This window comes from Carex rostrata, chromosome 7 (assembly GCF_964058835.1).
Source record: "Carex rostrata chromosome 7, lpCarRost1.2, whole genome shotgun sequence".
NCBI classification, from domain to species: domain Eukaryota; kingdom Viridiplantae; phylum Streptophyta; class Magnoliopsida; order Poales; family Cyperaceae; genus Carex; species Carex rostrata.
The window spans coordinates 4,655,182-4,676,821 of NC_135924.1; the positions used below are offsets into that span (position 1 = coordinate 4,655,182).

General features: G+C 34.4%; 3 protein-coding genes across 3 annotated transcripts; 2 read left to right on the top strand and 1 right to left on the bottom strand.

Annotated features, from left to right (window-relative positions):
- Positions 1–183: 183 nt before the first annotated feature.
- LOC144557509 (uncharacterized) lies at positions 184–2,091 on the top strand. Its single transcript, XM_078306095.1, has 2 exons — positions 184–280; positions 753–2,091. The coding sequence occupies exon 2, from the start codon at positions 827–829 to the stop codon at positions 1,913–1,915; it is 1,089 nt and encodes a 362-aa protein (XP_078162221.1). The 5' UTR covers positions 184–280; positions 753–826; the 3' UTR covers positions 1,916–2,091.
- A 3,856-nt stretch (positions 2,092–5,947) lies between these two features.
- Positions 5,948–9,173, top strand: LOC144556493 (fructose-bisphosphate aldolase 1, chloroplastic-like). Its single transcript, XM_078304858.1, has 6 exons — positions 5,948–6,207; positions 6,720–6,989; positions 7,075–7,184; positions 7,275–7,365; positions 7,784–8,053; positions 8,656–9,173. The coding sequence occupies exons 1-6, from the start codon at positions 6,076–6,078 to the stop codon at positions 8,932–8,934; spliced, it is 1,152 nt and encodes a 383-aa protein (XP_078160984.1). The 5' UTR covers positions 5,948–6,075; the 3' UTR covers positions 8,935–9,173.
- Positions 9,174–9,523: 350 nt separating this feature from the next.
- On the bottom strand, positions 9,524–15,107 carry LOC144556492 (putative serine protease EDA2). Its single transcript, XM_078304856.1, has 14 exons — positions 14,727–15,107; positions 14,514–14,636; positions 14,196–14,351; positions 13,634–13,816; positions 13,224–13,340; positions 12,812–12,865; positions 12,652–12,723; positions 12,057–12,162; positions 11,862–11,958; positions 11,648–11,742; positions 11,483–11,557; positions 10,927–11,010; positions 10,739–10,837; positions 9,524–9,715 (listed from the first exon to the last, which is right to left on the bottom strand). The coding sequence occupies exons 1-14, from the start codon at positions 14,895–14,897 to the stop codon at positions 9,654–9,656; spliced, it is 1,494 nt and encodes a 497-aa protein (XP_078160982.1). The 5' UTR covers positions 14,898–15,107; the 3' UTR covers positions 9,524–9,653.
- Between the last annotated feature and the right edge of the window lie 6,533 nt (positions 15,108–21,640).

The window sequence follows — 21,640 nt, forward strand, 5'->3', positions numbered from 1 at the left end:
TGCACTTCTCCAATTAATGGCATATATATATATATATACACATTTTCTATTCTAAGTTTTTCTCGTGTACTGGTGCACTTATAAGAATGGGAATCATCCATTGTTTTCAATATATAGATTTGTTGTTGTCGGTATGATTTCCAAACAATTCATCAAAAACTAGCTTGATTGATGTGTATTAGGGCTATTTGGGTGTGATTTCACTTGATCCAATTTGCAACTTTTTCATGCAGGATAGCAATTGCTCTTTTGGTTGGATTCAGAAAATGCTAGAAGAGGAGTACGCAATTTTCTCTTCTCTTAATTACTCTTTCATTTTATCTTTCATTTCAAAGGAGTATGCACTGCACATTATAAGAGCATCTGCATCCCAACAACTCAAATATCTGTTAACTATTTTTTAGAAATTAAGTTCTCTAAAATTTCTAACTCTCACATCTTTAAAGTTGATTTTATTGTTTCTATTAAGTCATGTCAGCAACAATTTAAAAAGAAAAAATAATTTGAATCAATCATTTGATCAACATAGATTTATAAACAATTTCTTAATAAAAAAAATATTATTGCATAGTTTTTAAATAAGAAATGCTTTCACATCTCTAAAACTGAATTAGAAACTCTAATAATACCAATAATATCAGGGATGTAGATGCTCTAAATTTCAAAAGAACTCACCCTTTGGATATGGTGCTGAGACATGCTATAATGTGTATGTTTCTTAATTTAATTATCATATTTATATATGTGTTCAGGTATCTTTTAATTTCCAGCCGGTTGTCACAAGTTGTAGAATCCATTTCCTGAAGCAGAAAAAAGAAAGTTAGTGATGGATTGGGCAGAACTAAATTCAGATCTTCTCCACCTCATAGTCAAAAAGTTAGGTGATATCTCCAATTTCATTCGTTTTCGTGTCGTGTGTAAGAAGTGGCGCTTGGCAGCACCCACCTCTGACCCTCCTCCACAACTTCCATGGTTTCTCGGATGCCATCATGATCCTAAGATAAAACCTTATCGCTTGTTCTACTCTCTTTACTCAAACAAAACTCAATATCTTCATCTTCCTCAAGTACAAGCTGGTAATGTACTTATTGGGTCGGCATCTAAGTATGTGCATATATCTGATCATCAACTATGCGAATATGACGATCCATATAGGCACTTAAAATTGCTTGACCCGTTGACGGGATCTCAAATCCCTATACCATTTACGGGATCTAAAGTGCCTATTCCCTCGGAGGAGGAAAAAACAGCGTTCTGGCGACAATACATAGGTCTTAGTCATAGTTGTAATCCCAATTCAACTTTAAATGCCCCTAAAACTAAAGCAGTAATAGCTGCGTTTGCTGGACGACATCCATCTAGATATTATTATAATGTCACTTTGATGTTATTAGATGATAGAAAGGAGAAAACATTTCGTCTGACAAAACACATTTTGTATAGGTCAATCGTCATCTATGAAATTGTCAAAGAGGTAACAAAGCTTTTAGATGTCACCACTAGAGATGGTGTACAAGTCTTTTCTAAGCCAGGATTTAGTTTCAGTCACTTGCTTGAGGCGTGCGGTGATGTGCTCGGTGTTGTAACTCTATTTAAATCATTTGTTGATACATCAATGGATGAGGCTCTATTTGAGGTGTATCGACTTGAAGATGATGGTGGGAAACCTTGTTGGGCAAAGATGAACGATGGTATCGGGGACCGAATGTTGTTTTTGGATTGGAGTGGAAGTGGCTTCGGTTTGAGTGCTAGTCATTTTGCAGGGTTTAAAGGAAATTGCATTTACTTTCAGGAGTCAAATAATAAATTTGGCTCTGACAGTAGAATTTTTCTTGCACGATTTGACATTGAGAAGAGCACAACACAATTGTTACCTGGAGAATTTTACGGTGTATGGTTTGTACCCCATCTGTAGTATATGGTTTCATGGGTTGTATTTGTACCAGTATATTATAAAATTAACTCTTCAAATAGACCCAAGTCAGCTGGTGAATTTTTTTTATAGATCTTTTATTGTTAATTTGTCACTGCTTTTGTTAAGTATATTTTAGAACACTTCAGGTGTGTTCCACAAACTCAAATAGAAAGGGAAGAGAAAAGAAAAGGTAAGGGGTGGAAGAGAAAGGGAGGTTGAGAAAGGGAATTTTTTTAATAGAGTTACTTGCTCCTCAAGTGCATAGAGAAGAAAGGAAACCTGAGATGTAAATTTAGATTTTAAAATATATTTTATTTAACTATGACTATTTTGTCTTTATTGAGAGGAAAGAAAGACTTGTGATATAAATCTCTCTGTCAATATACAAAGCATCTAAACAAACTTGATGATATATTTCCAACAAGTTTGGAACCAATAATTTGTGGGTATCTTCCCAAATTAAGTGCTAAGTTGTCACTGACAAATACAATATAAACCTTATTGTTGGACTACCATATTTGTGTCTATATATGTATGAGACTAACAATAAAAGTAATTAAACTTAAGTGCTGAGGAAATGACAACAATATCAACTTTTAACAGGATTCTGATCAGATGGTCCGGATACATAACTGGATTGTCCTTTATAACACCTCGTACCAACTTCTTCTTCTTTTTTCAAAGTCTTTATTTCCAAACAAATTGAAATATGTTAAAAATAAAATTCAATCAGAATCAACAACACAATGACTTTCCAAGAAGTCATCCATTCTAGTACTATTTTTGTTCAATTCGTGAGAATTCTATTTCCATAAAAGACTATTTTTTAATCTGTCCTCTTTCTTTTCCTGTCTTGAGACAAGTTGCATAGAAACTACATAGACTCGAGGTACTCTGTACCAACATGCATGGTACCAAAAAATTAGTAAATACCAAAAGTACATAACTGGACCAGTACCGACTAATATGCTTATTGCAAGTATAAAACAATACTAAAAGTAAGATATTTTTTTTTTCTCAATATGCAATTAATTCAGTGTCATCAACATAAAAGTAGAGAACCAACTGGCCTTGAGCTTGACAATAAAAAATTGCCCTTTATGGTTACATAACTGAACCAGTACCGACTAATATGCTTATTGCAAGTTTAAAACAATACAAAAATAAGATGTTTTTTTTTTCTCAATATGCAATTAATTCAGTGTCATCAACATAAAAGTAGAGAACGAACTAGGCCTTGAGCTTGACATTATTTTTGTAGCTGTTATACCAAACATTGATTTTTAATTTAATTGATATTTCATTACAAAAAAATAAAAAAAATATTTTAATTACTTAATATGAGTAATGTATTTTTTAGTTGAACTTGAACAATTTTTCTAATTCTTTGTCACTGGAAAGTTTGACGCTCGAGCATCCTCGTGTCACTGGGGGGACGCAGCTAAGATTTTTATCATGGTTAGTAAAAAGCTTTTACTGGTATAAGTAGTGGATTGCGGACTGTTATGATTTAACCAATTTAATTAAGTATATAAAAAAAAATCTCTAAATATAAAGCAACAATCTAATTATACATGAATCTATATTTAGAAAAGGTTTAAATATTGTTTATTGCATCATAACATAACAACTAAAAGAACAACGTTATTGTCATATTACGCTGCTATAGTGCCAATAACATCATAGCTTTTATAGTCCAAAAACACTATAGCAGCACTATAGCGCACTATTTAACATTGATATTTAGTTTTTTAAATCCACAAATTAATAAATACCTCCTCATAATTCAATGTGGCTCTGCCACTACGTGTCACTCACCATTAATTTAAGGCGTGTCATGTGTCAACTTTGTTTTTGTTAAGCTCAAATATTCTGAATGTCCATTCTGTATAAATTGTTATTAAATGCGACTTGTACATAAACTTAAATTTGTGCTGTGGATGCAAAAAAAGAAAAAGAAAATTGTGCTGTGTTAATATCTGAAACGGTAGCACGCATTGATTGGACGATTTGGAGTGACTATTTGCAGAATGCGTATTATTTTTGCTTTGAGATTTGTGCAAAACTTATTTGAATAGTTGAGGTTTTTCAAGAAAACACGCAAAAATTGAGATATCTAAGAGGGTGCGAATTCCTATTTGCATCCCCTCTAAATATATTAATTACCATTTAATGTAGGAATTTCATGATTGGTTAATTGCTCAAGAATCTATCAAATTAGAAAAAAAAAGATGCATATACAAAACTACTATAAATTATTTACAGCAAATTAGTATGAATAAACCTAATGCAAACTCAATTTGGCGAGCTCAAGTCCACTAATACTTTTGTCCTAAACAGTTGAAGTTCGGATAAAGATTTTAACAGAGCAGTTTTGGCTTTGTGCAGCGCACAAACCATATGCAGTGTTATTTGAATTCTATAACTCGTGCTCTGCACGAAGTCAAAACTACTCTGTTAAAATGTTTATCCTAATTAAGTTTCCCATGATTGGTTGAAAAGTTGCCAGATTGGATTCTTCTCTTTGGCTGATTATTTGAAGTTACAATTGGTAAATCCTCCAACGATGCTTTTGTATTTAATGGTCATTTATTTGTTTTTGATGTTATCTTGTCTCCGTTCAGTCTCGATCGTACAAGAATAAATGTGAAGTAGATCAAAATCAATTGTTTAAAACGATCTGACAATTTTCAGGTGAAACATACCAACCAGTGTTGGTAAAAATGACTGTTTAAATCGATTAATCGAACTCTATTTTTTCAATTAATTTTTTGATTATTCTCAATTATTCTCGATTAATCGTTTAATTTTTTGATTATTCTCAATTATTCTCGATTAATCGTTTGATGATATCTAACGAGCGCATACCGTTATTTACAACATTAATACCAACTTCGAGGTACTCACTTATTTGGTTTTTCGCAGTTAGTTGACCATATATATGACGTAGAGGGCTCAAATGCCCCAACAATTGATACCCCAATTCTATCCAAAATTTGGTTTTAACGTTAGAATCGTAACCGGACTCTAGAGTGGAAAAAATGGTACGACGGAGCTGGCTCTGTCACGGAACGACACAGTTATGGCACGGAACGGTACGGCACATATTACTGTTCCGTGCCGTGACCACATCTTGACATTTTGATCACGGCACACGAAAGATCCGGTCACGACACGGCACAGCACATGTAATTAGGATCGTTAGGTCTTAATCAAATGGTGAATCTTAAATAAACTAACTTAAATTATGAAAAAAATAGTTAAACATGAAAAACGTACGTGACCAGTTACATTTGGACACGGCACGCGAGTTACAGCGTGACTCGCATGCCGTGACCATCCCTTGACATTTTAGTCACGGCACGACACGGCACAAGTCACTGTTCACTTGGCCACGGCACGGCACGAGACCAAAGTCACGGCATGTTAATAACTGACATGACACGTTTTTTCCACTCTACCGGACTCATTAAAAAGAAGATTAATTATACTTCCAAATTTTCTTTATTACAATGGCATGAAAATTTGAACCAATGGCATGACATGTTAATACAATGGCATGAAAATTTGAACCAATGGCATGACATGTTAATACAATGGCATGAAAATTTGAACCAATGGTCTATGTGGACCCCATCAGAAGAAAAACAGAGAAACCATGGCCGTTGCTTGGATTGCAGCCCCAAATCAGTTCTGGCCCACATATATTACTTGGGCTCTTTCACCTTCACCTTACGCACCATAACCGAACTAGAGCCTCAAAAGGGACTTAAAAAAATCTCTCAACCAAGACAGAAGAGACACATCCAAGACCACAGATCTCGATGGATCACACACGTGGCAAGGATCTAGTGGCAATGCCATCTTAGCCTCAACTGTCCCATCTTCAGCAATCCACCCATAACAACTCGACACCAACACCAGCAATTTTTTCCTCATTGCAGCAAAATACAATTTCTTTATTTTAACAGCAAACTTGTAAATTGCTAGATGTTACAATTATCAGAATTGCAGAGGAGATGAAGCCGAAACACACTATAAGTAGACCACCAGACTTCGGCTAACGACCATGCCTTGAAGCTCTTCAATCAAGAAAGCGAGATAGAGAGAGAATTAATACTACCACTACTAACCAATTCTCTAGCTATCTCCTACACGAAATGGCATCAGCATCTTCCCTTTTCAAATCATCTCTAGTGGTAGGGAAATCGGGTCGGGTTAAGCCCCAAACCCGCCGGGCAGCTACTCTGACAGTTCGCGCTTCATATGCCGATGAGCTCGTCAAGACCGCGGTATGAATCCTTTTACGTTATATTCAATAAATATTATTTCATCAAGGAAATCCTTGCTTCCATCGGATCCGGTTTAATCGGTTTTAAACCAAACTGAGAGAGTTTGGATTAAACAGTTTGGTTCATTTCTAGAAACTGGTTTTAAAACCGGTTAGACCGAACCGACCAAAATTTAAATCTGTCCTGTCCGAATCAAGCATTTAAAAAAAAATATATATGATATAATATATTGCTTAGTTCTGTTTAAAACCGGTTATACCGAACCAAACCAAATTTTAGTTCGGTTTTAACCAAACCGAACCGATGAACACCTACTTGCTCTTGGTATTGTTTGTTTATTATATCTTATAGGCAGACATTTTATTGAAAAATTCAAAATCTCTTTGTTCTGTCAGTAACTGGCCTTTAAGAATAGACACAGACAGTGTTTGTCAGATCATAAGATAAAGAATCATTTCGATTCCAATTATGATATTTTATAATTTTAATTAACTTATATCTTATTGTAACAGAAAACTATTGCATCTCCTGGCCGTGGTATCTTGGCCATGGACGAGTCAAACGCAACATGCGGGAAGCGTTTGGCCTCGATCGGGCTAGAGAACACCGAGGCCAACCGCCAGGCATACCGCACTTTGCTCGTGAGTGCACCTGGTCTTGGAAACTACATCTCCGGTGCCATTCTCTTCGAGGAAACCCTCTACCAATCTACCACCGATGGTAAAAAGATGGTTGATGTGCTTACGTCTCAGAACATTGTTCCCGGTATCAAAGTCGACAAGGTACGCTGCAATTTATCATCTTTTCTGAAAAGTCGAGTAAAAAATGTTCATTTTGTAAAAGACACGTGATAATTTTTTGTAACAGGGTTTGGTTCCTCTTGCCAGTTCAAATGACGAGTCATGGTGCCAAGGTCTTGACGGGCTTGCCTCCCGCAGTGCTGCATACTACCAGCAAGGTGCTCGCTTCGCCAAATGGTAATAAAATAATAAAATAAATGATGTCAATCTTTATCCTACCATTTCTTCCTTCTTATTGTAGCTAACTAAATTTTTTTAACCCAAAAGGCGCACAGTTGTGAGCATTCCCAATGGCCCATCAGCCCTCGCCGTGAAAGAAGCTGCTTGGGGTCTTGCCCGCTATGCAGCCATTTCTCAGGTTCAAATTTAAGATTAATTCCATAATCATAACATTTTTCATCTCTGTAGTCAGAATAATCTGGTAAAGTACACAGTGAAATTGAAAACAGCTTGGTGACACAAACTGTGCCCCAAAAAACAAAAGCTTCAGGTACACTGATGTATCTAAACTAGTGAGTAATAGCATTAGCATGAACTGGTATAACCTTTTTCTACCCATAACTTGAGAGGACAATAGTACCAGTGCAAAATAGTGAATTATTGCATGTATCACCGCACATAGTCAGGGGCAAAGCCAGACTTTCAAGTTATGGGAATCAAATCATATAAAATTTTTATACTGAGTATGTGATTAATTTTACAATATTCATAACATTTTACTCTAAAATATATTAGAAAATCATAATGTTTTAAATTAACTCCTTTGCGGGTCTTAGGATAACGGCCTGGTACCGATTGTGGAGCCAGAGATCCTCCTAGACGGCGAACATGGTATTGAGCGCACCTTCGAGGTGGCACAAAAGGTGTGGGCCGAGGTTTTCTTCTACTTGGCAGAGAACAATGTTATGTTTGAGGGCATCCTTCTCAAACCCAGCATGGTTACTCCCGGTGCCGAGTGCAAGGACAGGGCAACACCTGAGCAGGTTGCCGATTACACTCTCAAGCTTCTTAAAAGACGAATTCCCCCTGCCGTCCCTGGCATCATGGCAAGTTTTCTCATCCTTAAACAATATTTATTGATAGTCTTTAGTCATGTTTTCTCATTCTTTAATGTTTGATTGCAACCAAACTACTCACTTGGGATTCTTTTGGTTCCTCAAAAGATCAAATTAATTTGGCTGAAATTAACATTCAATTTACCAAAAAAGGAGAGAAGACTTATCCATGCAAGAGAAAAATAAAATATATAAGTCTGAAAACAAAGCTAATTGGCTAGAGTTAGCTTTCCTCTATTGAGAACTGTAATTAGCCATAAGGTGAGTCCAGTTTTCAGGGTGAAAATTTTGACAGAGCAGTTTCTAATTCATGTAGCACACTTACTATAGAGTCAAAACAGCACTGCATATGACTCATGCGCTGCATGAATCAAAATCTGCTCTCTCAAAATATTTACCCCAAATTTCACTACCAGAGCATGAAACATACGACATTCGGGGTACAATCAAATGAGATTCCTTTTTCACATACCCAACTTCAATCAATCGTTTGGTTAATTGAGTTTCCTTTTTCACACACAAGCCACAATTTCTATTTGTTTTTGTTCATAATAGCAGGCTAAACAATTATCTAACTACGGTATGAAATGCAGTTCTTGTCAGGTGGTCAATCCGAAGTTGAGGCGACACTGAACCTGAACGCCATGAACCAGGGTTCAAACCCATGGCATGTGTCCTTCTCCTATGCCCGTGCGCTGCAAAACACCTGCCTAAAGACATGGGGTGGTCGGCCAGAAAATGTGAAGGCTGCACAGGACGCACTTCTGAAACGTGCCAAGGCTAACTCTCTTGCTCAGCTCGGGAAATACACTGGCGAAGGCGAGGCTGATGAGGCCAAAGAAGGCATGTATGTCAAGAACTACTCCTACTGAGCTCATATTTAGAGGAGGATTTTGTTGAAATTGCGGGTTGTCTGTGTTGTTGTTTGAAAGTCCTAGCTGTTAGATGGTGTTATGGTGATGCTTAATTTGAATAATGTTGTTATCATGTATAGTTTTACTTCTAAGGGATGTTAAGTCCGCCTACTTTTTTTGGTTGAGTATTTAATAATTACATATTACGAAACTTGTGAATTTGAATCAACATATGAATAGAGGATCCTTTTCTTTTTCTTTGAGTAAATGAATTGAAAATTTCACCGAATAATTTTTCACTGTGCTAATTGACACTTTCAACACTTGTGTAAGATTCGGCTTTTTGTCGAATGTGATTTTTTTTATCTTCATAAATTGATTTAAGTGATATAAATCCACAAATTTCTTTCAGCACACAAATACACTGCATAGTTTATTTAATTATCTCAATTTATATCTCATTGTACAGAAAAATAGATCGTATCTTAAGATACATAATTTTGGCTGATATTTGAATGGGATTGTGCAATTGATTAGAAGAAATCACCCTCTTCTAGCTGTTCGCGCATTACGATTTTTTGCGGCTCCAAATAAAAAATTTGATAGATAATAAACAAGGACACTGGTTTTATTAGATGAACAATCGCCATGCTAAAAAGGGCAGAAGTTGTCAGATACAAACGAGCGAAACAACAACAGTGCCGTGTTATTTGCAAAATTAGTTCAACAGATAGTGATCAAGCACTGTAAGCTAATCTCTGTCCCGCATGAAGCCAATTAGATTCATCGCCCTCAGTAGCTGCAAAACAAAAACAAAAAACAGGGATTATATTATAGAATAATCATTTCTGTACCCGTATAGTACCTGCGCTACAGTAACTTCATTTAGAGGAATAATGTATTATGGTCCCCACTAATTATATTGTGTCAACTAATTATTATTCTAAAATCTCAGCAGTACCCTTTCAAAGCCTCGACACTAATTCCGCGTCAATATTTCTCTAACAAAAATAATTAACCTCATAAAAATAAATACTTCAGTGCATAGATATAAATACTTTCAATACTTAGATATTAATACTTTCAGTGTCATATGTAAAAAGAGGAGGGATCCAATTACAACATTATGACAGTTTAGGTCCCCACAAGCAGTTATGTAAAAATTACAACATTGTTTACTATATAGATATAAATACTTGTGTTCTTTGAACTATATATTTCAAGATTTGACTATTAATATTTTAAAAAAAGTTATAGATCTGCAACGATTGCGGTCCCCACAAGCAATTATGGCAGTTTAGGTGCGGATACGACGTCAGAAATTTCAAAAAAAAGTGCGGATACGATTATTTAAAAATAATTAATTTATCATTTACATTGTTTACTATATAGATATAAATACTTGTGTTATTTGAACTATATACTTCAAGATTTGACTATTAATATTTTAAAATAAAGTTACAGATCTGGAACAGTTGCGGTCCCTACAAGCAATAATGGCAGTTTAGGTGCGGGTACGACATCAGAAATTTCAAAAAAAAGTGCGGGTACGATTATTTAAAAATAATTAATTTATCATTTACATTGTTTACTATATAGATATAAATACTTGTGTTCTTTGGACTATACACTTCAAGATTTGACTATTAATATTAAAAAAAAAAGTTACAAATCTGAAGTGCAGTTATGATAGTTTGGTCCCCACAAACAGTTATAACAGTTTACGTGCGGGTACTGTAGCGCAGGTACTCATATCAGCTTCCTATATTATATGATGTCAAATGACAGTATAGCTTTGATTCAACAGGTCATGACTTGTTACCTGCGCTTTTACATTCAGATAGCCACAAATCAATGTTGTCTACAATCTGTTGTCTCACTTTTTTCACGGCATCTGGTGAAGTGCAATTACTCGCGTTGCCTTGGTATATTCAAATAGTATAGAATTCAGTAATCTGGTTTTGTTTTTAGATTCAAAATATAAACCGCATCTGTGAAAATTTCAATTACCTTCAATATTTAATGGCACCTGGGGACATCCTCTAAGATCGGTACCATGGCCACAGTTATGGCACTTTACCAGGTATGATGGCACTGGAACAATTCAACAAGTTAATAAAGAAAAGAACAAAAAAAGGAGAAGCAAGCATTTTGAAGTTATTTTGCACACAAGTAGAACTAGGGTGCTCTTAAGCTCATCAAGAGCTTAACTTCAAAACCTATTGGAATGACTTCAAACAACGAATCCAAACCGTTAAAACCGATTTACTTACATGAGTGATGTGTTTACATGTCAAATTTATAATTTTTTTACTTAATTTAGTATAAAGTCGAGCGGTAAAAAAAAGGGAAGGTTTATAATACATTTTTTTACCGCTTAACTTTATGATAAATTAATTTGAAAAATTATAAATTTGACATGCAAACACATCACTAGTGAAGTAGATCGGTTTCAACGGTTTAGATTCGTCTTTTGAAGTCAAGCCAATAGGTTTTGGAGTTAAGCTCAATAAGGACCTTGTGAGCTTAATATGCACACTACTAAAACTAATAAGAGAAAACACACTTGTTTCTGACGATGTCTGTTTGGATGCATGGCGCCATGGGTCTTGTGAGCCATTGGTAAATATTATTCTTGAACCTATGCACATAAATGACATATGGTATTACAATGCTTCAATTTACTATGGAAAGAGAAGTTCAAGCGAAAGTAATATATATATATATCTACCCGAAATTTTTGCGCCGCCATAATAGATATTGGTCATGTCTACTTCAGGATAGACACCTTCTCCAAAAACGTTTTTACAAAGGTCCAAATGGTACCTGATGAAATAAATAAAGGACAAAAAGATACAAAAGCAAAGCAAAAAATAATCTGTAAATGAATTCAGCGTGGTAAATGTATACAAAAGCACATAACGGACAAGAAAATTCATATATACCTGGAATCTATCAGCTCAGAACGAACACTGTCATTTTTGGGGGCTACTTGAAAATACGCCACCTCAGTGCAAACTTGGTACCACCACAACCGAGAAGCTATCAATAATATAATAAAAAATACAAATAAGTTCACTTTTGGAAGTAGAAACTTTCTCTAATTTTTAATAAAGAGCATTAATAAGAAGCTCAATTACCAGTCTCGTCAGGAGTTGTGTTCTTCAAATATTGCTGATCATAAGTTGAAACTGTAGCTCCAAAAGTGCCAATGTAATATTCTTTCACATAACGAGCATATGTTTCCTGCACATTCATGCAGAAGCAATTTAAGCTGATTATTAGTAGGGTAAATCGAAGTAAAGAAAAAAAAAACATGGCATAGGCATGAAAGCATGAAGAATTTCATGAACTTGCTGAAACTGAAACATGTCAATACAACATGATCTTCATATGAAAATGTACATGTCGACTAAATTTTACATTTGTTAGAAATTTTTTACTATTTTTTAGATGAGTAGAAAATCATTACTTTTGTATGGTCTAGAATTTTCAGACCAAGTAATTTTCTACCTATCTAAAAAATGGTAGAAAAAAAATCTAAAAAATGAAAAATTTGATCTACCAGTATATTTTTCATATGGAGATTATGTTGAACGGTTCAGATCGACATTTGGATTTTGAAATTGGAGATACTGATTCCAAGTAAGGACCATTCTGCGCTATGCATAGTACCATAGCCTCACTCAAAATAGTTTGTGAACTTCAAAGAAAATAAGTAAAGAAGGAACGTACCACCAAATCTTGGCCGTTCTTTTTGGCATCAACAATTGGGTTACATAATACATCAGGATTCCCATATTGAAACTGCAAACTCACATAAAATTAGTAATTCTCCTAACATCTGTTAAAAATTTACATCCCATGATTAAACAGGTTGCATGCATTGCATTACCGCTATTGCAGCAGCATCCGCTAGCAGATAAAGGAAGTCACCATTATTCTTTAGCTGAACATCCAAAAATACAATAACAAAACCAAAAAAAATGCAAGTTAATTTATGTGCCAGACTTACATTATATTATAAGATAGGTGCAATAGAACTAGTACAGCTAGAAAATCTCAAAATACCAGATAACCTCTCCCTTCCCCATTTCATTTGAATTTTTTTAAAATTAACCCTACATCCCTATTTCTCTCTAATTAAAACATGTTTACTTGGGAAATTTCTTAAGAATCTGAAAAAAGTTTGTGTTCTAGCAGACTGCGTGAAATTTCTTGTTTTGTTTTGCAGGGACAAGGTGATACTTTGAGGTTTTGATAGGCACACAATAAAATTTTTCTACAAAAAAAATTATCAGAAATACCGTAGCTGCACCAAATAAGCTTTTAGTATTATATGCGTCAGATTGAAGTTGTTTATCAACAAGTTTTGTTATTTCTTGAAGAACGGCTTTGCATTCTGGCCCAGCTGACTCCCCAATCTGCACAAAAGAAGAAACAACAACACAACTGAGTAATCTCAGCTGACTTATTTTGCAGAAAAACCCAAAATTAATCCCTATTAAGAAATGCACATTAGCACAAAACTAACTTGAGCATGATCTTAATGTTAGGAAAAATAAAACAAAAACCAAGATACCAATAACTCCATAGAATCTGATAGAACTCCAATGTACTTGGGTTGTGGAGTAAGGGGTTTACTCCACAACCAATCATGACCTTAAACACAAGGAGCATTTTACAAACCCTCTCTTTATAAACAAAGACACGATACCTGTTTGTCAAAGTCAGTGAAGTTATAAACGGCTTGAACAACTGCTGAGCTAGCAAGACTACCACAAGTCAGGTGAGGAAACTTCAACCGGTACCAGGCACTAAGTGCACCAGGATAGGAAACGCCAAAAGCGAACCACAAGCTGTCACCACTTGAGATGTTGTACTTCTCATTTAAGATTCCCTTCCAAGGAATAAAAAGAGGTTTAATTCTACTTTTCAACTTAAAAAAAGCATTCATCGTAGTAATGTAACAATAGAAATGCAATAATTTAGCACTCCAAAACTTTCGGATAAGGTTTACAAGTACAGTAAACGGAACATGCAGAAATTCGGTGTCATCTAATCATATGAATATACTGGTATTAGAATTATTATGATAAAAAAAATTATATAAAAAAATGGATAAGATGAATATAATGATGAATGTAAGTAAAAAATGGAAAGGCACTACAGGAATTGTATACTTAGAAAATGTAGAATCTCAAGGAAGTATGAAACATGCAATTTACCACAACAATTTACTTACAATTTTGTAAAATTCTTATTTCGGAAATACTGACCTGATAATAGTGCCGAAAAACAGCCAAATCAAAGAGAGCTTGTTTTGAAGACAAAAATCTTAGATTTTCTGTTGTTAGATCCTCAAAAGGCGAACTCTTCCCATAATATCTATGCTCAAGAGAGACTAAAGCCGCTCCGAATTTTTTAGCCAACACCTTCAATTTTAACAAACAATCTTAACTTTTAGTTCCAATAAAACACCAGCGATTCAATACATATATTGAATCAGAAAAGTATGATAATCAGATAATAAATTATATTGATAATCAATTTGCTTAATTGGGCTTAAATTGCAGCAATTCCATAAAAGGACTTACAGCACTATAGTCATTTGTGATGCCATTGCAAGCAGATTCACCACAAATTCGCAAGAAAATTGGTCCATCAGCTCTGTAGTAATCGAAAAATTCGAAGTACCGTTGCTTAAATTGCCTATGATCCTGCACATAAATCACAAAAATTCAAGCAAAAACATTATTTCTATAAAAACTCAGCATAACCAATGAATTCAATATACAAAAGGTACGAACTGTGGGGGAGAAATGATCGAGGTTTTGATTGAACCAATGCTCATCTTTTGTCAGGTAAGAGCTAGAGCTCTCAATCCTTGCATGGTGGAAACCCAACGAATCGACCCGAGAAAACGAAACAACCAAACAAATCAAGAAAACTAGAGAGACGAACGAGATCAACCTCGTCATCGTTTCGAAAGAGCAATTTCGACCCGATAATTTTCGAGAGATGGTTGTAGCGTCTGGTGTGCTCAGTTTGCTGACTTATCATCCTCTGAGGTAACAGAATATTTGAGTTTAGATAATTACCGTCAGATTAGAATCCGTTCCTACAGTTGAATGTTAATATTCGTGCCATAGAAGATCAAACGGTGATGATATAAACTCAAATTTTCTGTTACGTGAGGTGATATAAATTCCAGTTTGCTTCAATGACGCTCCAACTTCGAGCCGATAATATGACCACGAACTTATTTTACGGTATTTTACATTTCAGTCGTGGCGACATTTAACTGGTGAAGAGGAATCAATGATCGGTGACGCACTCATTCTGCAAAAAAAATCTCACGACCATTGATTTGTTTAATCTCCTGAATGATGTAAGGTTAACTCAGATTAATTTCATTAATTCCACATGGGCCATACAAATAATTCGAAAAATTAAAATGATACTGAATAACTGAAATAAAATAACCACTGTTTTTTACTATTTTTTGTAAAATGTTACTGAAAAATTGAACCTTCATTCGCCAAAAAGTTTAACTAGTTTTTTTAATATGTACAAAATAATTGTTTTCAAATGGTCCATACTCTTTTAAAAAGCATGTAACTTTTTACCTGTTTAATAGTAAAAAGTTAAAAAAATATATAAAATTTAATTTTCAAATATATTTTTAATATAGAGATCATATTAAGCGTTTATTAATTATTTGAACTTTAAAAATAGAGACATGAGTAATTTCAACCCTACTCTTACGGGCCATGTTTGGTTGTGGCGTAAGAAGTGGAGTAATAAACTCTTTACTCCACACTAGAGTAGTTAAATGAGAATTAAAAGAAGAGGAATATATAAGGTAGAGTAAGAGATGAGTTAATTCAGAACAAGTTGTTTCATCTCTCGAGGTGAATTAGCTTACTCCACACTTATTCCATCTGTAGAGCCCACTATCATAAGCAAAGATTCATTTTCTAACACCTTATTCCTCAAGTTAAATTAATTTAAACTATGAATTAAACTAATCCTCATTAAAGATAAGGCAAGGCATTTAATCCTCATTAACTTAACTCCACGACCAAACATAACCATACAGTTTCAGGAAACTAAACTAGCTATTTTTGCAACTAATCCTTATTCTACTAGCTACTTTCAAACCAAGATCAAGTATCATAATTGCAACTATGCAGACAAATCAATAAAAGGCAATATTGTAAAACTAAACTAAACTACGCCATACAAACTAGCTAGTGGAATGGAATGATGGCTACAAGCTTCTTTTAAAAAATAAAATAGATAAAACTATATATATAACACTATAATTAATAAAACCAATTTTAGCAGTTTTAAATTCTGTGTTTTTTGTATATATGTTCCTAAATCACAGAGGCGGATAGCCATATATCAAATTGAAGTCAATTTGACCTCATTTAATTTCAAAAACTATAATAGTTTTATTATATAGTTTATAGGTAAATATTATTACTTTAAAAATGATCCTATAAATTTGTGAAAATTTTATATGATTGAGTCTCATTTATTTTCAAGAAAAAAGTAGAACTATTATATAATGTGCACCACTTGAAAACTTGTAGCATTTTATATTTTTTTTTTTCTAAAAGTTGAGAAGCTAACCACGATTTACATGTCTCTCTGACTTTCTCTCTCTCTCTCATCCAACATTAACTCCCACAAAAAATCTACCTCCAAAGTCACCACTTGAGAAAAAAAATTTATATGTTTTTGACACCATCACTCAAAGTTCTGCCTCCGCCCTACAAATCATATCAAATATCTCTAAGTCCTTGGAAGGAAATTGATGGTGAGAAACTGTCTTAAAAAGGATTAACTATTTTTAAAAAGAAACTCTTCATATTATCATATAGTTTCCTTTAGATGAATAACAAAAATGACCAATTTAAATATTAATAGAAGGTCAATAATAGGTTAAATAAAAAAAAGGAAGCTAAAATATAGAATATATATAGTTAGTTTAAAATAAGTAAATAGCTAGGATATTTTCACACTTTTTACCAAGATATATATAAGAAAGTTTACAAGTATTAATTAATAGCTGTATTTCGACCTTATTATGTACAAATTCTCTGAATATTATCCAAAATAAATTTTTTCCATATATATATAGATACTCATGGTTAGTTATATATAACTCATAATCTCTTCTCTCTCTGTCTCTCTCTCAACACCATTTTTGTACATGCATATATGGCACCTCCCTCTTCTTTCAGAAGGCACAAAGATCTTCCTGACCATCTACTTCACAAAAAGATCCTGCCTTGTCTCCCTTTTAAATACCTTAACAGATTGAAATGTATTTCCAAAGAATTGAAAAAACTAATAAGCACTGATGCAAAATTTGCCACTGATCAGTCTCGCTCAGCGGACACTTCATCAAGTGGCTTTCTATACATGTCGCTAGCTAGATGGCGTCTTATCATTCTTCCCCGACCCAACATTGATAGGTGTCCCTGATCCGTCCCTAAATTTCCTCAACCCAACCTCTTCTGATGATGAGATCTATCTAGTCTCCTGCACAAATGGCCTCCTCCTCTTTGATGGTGAATTCAGTCACAAGGCATCCCTCTGTGTTTGTAATCCTGCTACCAAAGAGATGGTATTTGTACCAAAAAGTGTTGGTTGGATTAAACCTCTGGTCTATAAAACGGGTCTTGTTTATTAAACTTGCGAGTTGCCAGATCGGTTCACCATTGTTCACCCTCACTACAATATAGATGGTTACGTGTACCAGTTTAATGTCTTTTGTTTAGACACTAGCAAATGAACCCGTTCAAGCACGAGTGTATGTGTAGGCCGATATTCGCCATCACTTAAAGCAGTGTGTGCGAAGGGGGTGATATATTGGGATTGTGGAGAGTACCTTTTATGGTATGATACAAAGAGAGATTTAGCAGGGTCTCTAATGTGGCCTTTAATGAAGCCATTGATGGAAGAAAGGTTTCATCTAGGAGTCTGTGACGGTGAAATCACGTGTTGCCTTACTTGGATTGGCGGAATCAAGGTGTGGAGACTGACTGGAGGGTCCCGTTGGGATATAATGCATGCGATTAGTTGGGACGGCATGATAAATGCATTTAACTTTTGTGAAGGCATGCTGTTGTGTCGCAAAAGCCAGTCTGAAATGTTCTTTGGGCAACGCATCATATTCCCAGTAGGGTTTGATGGGCAGTTTGTTTACATCACGGTGCGGCTGAGGAAAGATAAAATGGACAAATCGAGGTTGTTTCGTTGGGAAACTGGGACAGGATGAGTTGAAGAGAGAAGTCCAATCACTATATGGGAACCATGGTACAGCAATAAAATCTTCAAATATGCCAACAGCATGGCTAGAGTGCCGCAAATTTTGAAAGAGATTTCTTAGGAAATTGACATGTGATTTTATGTATCGAGTTGTAATGAATTTTTTTTTTTGTATTTTGGTCTGGCTTGCCAGAGTTGTTTACTTATTTATTTATTTATTTATTTATTTATTTATTTATTTTGTTTTGTTAGGATTCTAAAATATAGTAAGTGTACGTAGAGTGGGTAAATAATTTTGGAAATTCAAGAGCAGAGGTCTTCTTACGGAGTTGATTATGTTGTGATCTCTACTGAATTTCAATGAAATGGGAAGTGCATAATGATATTTATTGATTGTGAGAATATTTCTTAGTTTTTTGTTTCTTTTTTAGTTTTAGAGAGCCTGTTGTTACTTGGTTATTCTTCAATAGTTGTATGTTTTATATAGTTGTGTGGCACATTTTTATTTCGTTTACTTTCTAGAATGAATATTCAGCCAAGCAACATATATATATATATCCTCCACTATGCTTAATACGTCAATGTTAATGTACATCCAAAACATATAAAAAAAAAACCCTATAATTTTACTAACAGAGAAGCAAACTCGGAAGGGAGATGCCCATAGGGTTTAGGGTTAATGTACATCCAAAACGTATCAAAAAAGTCCTATGGGGTGTAGGGGTGTCAATGGGTACGGTACAGGTCGGGTGGAGACATTTTCATACCCATACTCATTAAAATTGATCTTACCCATACTCTACCCATACTCATTAAAAATTGATTTTATCCTACCCTACCCTTACCCGTTAATATTATCGGGTAACGAAACGGTAGCGGGTTAATAACGGATAATACTAGCTAGTATAATAATTAGTTTTATTATATTTTACAAATTAAACATCAAAAACTCATTCATTTTAACACATATATAATTGCATTTCTAATAAAAAAAATAAAATAAATGTGCAATCAATTCCAACTAAATTATTTTTTATAAAGAATAAAAATTCAAAATCACAAATATACATTTAAGTGGGTTGAAAATTGAATTGAATATATATTTGGATTTTATAATTACCCTATAGGGTAACGGGTACGAAATAGTCATTACCCATATCCTTACCCATTTATTTTACGAAAAAAAACTTCTACCCATATACCCATACCCAATAAGCTAACGAAAAAAAAACCTTACCCATATCCGCCTTATCAAATACGATACGGGTTGGGTAAACGGCTAAAAAGGTACCATTGACACCCCTAATGGGGTGTCTGATGCCCATAGGACTAAATTCCGTTCGATGGGCAGTCTAAGCCATTTGTTTCTAAATTGTAATTGCTTCCCTTGATTAACGGATCCGATTGAATTCAAATAAAACCCGTTTTGCCTGGCCAAATCAAATCCGAATTTCAATTCAAATAAATGAGCGTTCAGTTTAGAAATAAAAAAGCGAGAAAATAAAAGATACGGAAGCTTGCAGTCTAGATGTGACGACCTTGGATGATGAGGCATTCAGTCTAGATGTAAATCTCGATTGATGTATCTTAAAACTCATTGTAGCAGTAAATATCAATTAAGTGTATTGTTCCAAATGTCAATTTTTTTTTTTTTTTATGCTTGCAAATTGGATTTAACATGTGTCATTTCCTGAGAATAATCAACATAACTTCTCTGTTAATTATTCAGAAAATATGAAAGTGCAATAACAATTATAACAATATCTAAGCCGCCCATATTGAAATTCTGTGCCATTCTTGAGGTTAGTTAATTATTTTTTAGAAGCTCCTAAAGAGAATCAGAGAATCATGAATATCATGCAAAAGAAAGTATCTAACTACCCAAAGAAAAAATTAACAAGAAAAAGCAAAACAAAACCAGCAGATACGCAGTTTGTTCCTACTTTGGTTCTATCAGGAAAAAGCAAAACCAAACCAGCATATACACAGTTTGTACCTTAAACAAATCTTTACAAAATATGGGAGGCTGATTATCAAGAGAACACAATGTAACAACAATGACATCGATAACCTCCTGATACTAAATTGAATACCAAAAAAACTCATCATACGGACCCTTTTCGAGCCACCAGCTGAAGAGTCTTTCTCACTAGGAGACTGGTGTTACAGCAAACAGAAACAAAAAATTCAAATGTCATTTACACAATCACATGAAAAAGTTCCAGAAAAAAAAGACAACTTATTAGATTACCAGCTTAGAAGTACGTAGACTTATTGCTCTCGCTACTCTCTAATTTGTTAGATTTTTCACAACTTGGTGAATTGTTTGCAAGCCATCAAACTTGCCAAATAGCTTCATCCTTTTTTTGGGAAACACACAAATTAATATAATATAGCCAAATTTTCATTATAGCTTAATAGACCTATTACCTAGAATTTGTGTCCAGTTGGCCCCCCATGTACAAAATGCATCGAGCCATTTATCACTCTTCTTTGCAACAAACAGTTGCCACTTCTTTTTATATAAGATATCTCTGTTGAGATTATTCTCTAACATTGGTTTGGGAATCTGTGGTGGAAGCTTATCGTAGGCCTCACATCCCACGTCTTATCGAGCAGTCCAAATAAACATAATGGCTCCTCTGAATAGTATTTAAACAATAAGAGATAATCATACAACTCGCTCAACATTTATTAAAATCCAAATATTCTCATACAAAAGTATTTTTGAGATAACAACACTTACTAGCAGAATCACAACGGTAGTACAAACTTTCAAATCCTACAAAAACAAATTAATATGGAAATAAAAGGTAATTAGCAAAGTAAACAAAAAAGACAGTAAATTAAAATTATAATGGATAGCAATGTGTAATATACAGAAGTTTCATACCCTAGCTGGGAGAGCTTTCATACCATAGCTGATCTAGGAAACCAATGTGAAACCGTACCAGAAAACTGGTACTTAACCGGTACCAGAAAACTGGTACTTAACCGGTACCAGAAAACTGGTACTTAACCGGTACCAGAAAACTGGTACTTAACCGGTACCACTTACAAATTACAATTCAACATCAATATAGGCGCATTGGTACAAACAATAAAAAAGAAGGGTTGTTACGAAGATCAAATTCAAACAGAAAATAGATGAGCAAAAGGAATTTATACCACTATTTCTCTCTCTTTTTTTTTAACATTTTCTACCCGTTTTGCCTAGCCGAACCAAATCCGAATTTCAATTTACACAATCATATGAAAACGTTCCAGAAAAAAATAAGACAGCTGATTAGATTACCGGCTTAGAAGTAGAATTGTTGCTCGCGCTACTCTTTTTGTGGGTGTTCTGATTTGTTAGATTCTTCACTGGCCAGAGCCCAAATATGGCCCGACCTGTTATCTCAAACCAGATTTTAGCAAAAAGTTTGTATCTAAAGTACTC

Bases quoted from the DNA above. Each gene is read 5' to 3' on its own strand.
- LOC144556493 (XM_078304858.1), top strand. From the start codon at position 6,076: ATGGCATCAGCATCTTCCCTTTTCAAATCATCTCTAGTGGTAGGGAAA. The intron at 6,990-7,074 runs GTACGCTGCAAT...TTTTTGTAACAG, and splicing joins CCGGTATCAAAGTCGACAAG to GGTTTGGTTCCTCTTGCCAG. The intron at 7,185-7,274 runs GTAATAAAATAA...TTAACCCAAAAG, and splicing joins GGTGCTCGCTTCGCCAAATG to GCGCACAGTTGTGAGCATTC.
- LOC144557509 (XM_078306095.1), top strand. From the start codon at position 827: ATGGATTGGGCAGAACTAAATTCAGATCTTCTCCACCTCATAGTCAAA.
- LOC144556492 (XM_078304856.1), bottom strand. From the start codon at position 14,897: ATGACGAGGTTGATCTCGTTCGTCTCTCTAGTTTTCTTGATTTGTTTG. The intron at 11,743-11,861 runs GTATATATGAAT...TTATTTCATCAG, and splicing joins TCTGAGCTGATAGATTCCAG to GTACCATTTGGACCTTTGTA. The intron at 11,011-11,482 runs GTGTGTTTTCTC...GAATTGTTCCAG, and splicing joins ACAGACATCGTCAGAAACAA to TGCCATCATACCTGGTAAAG.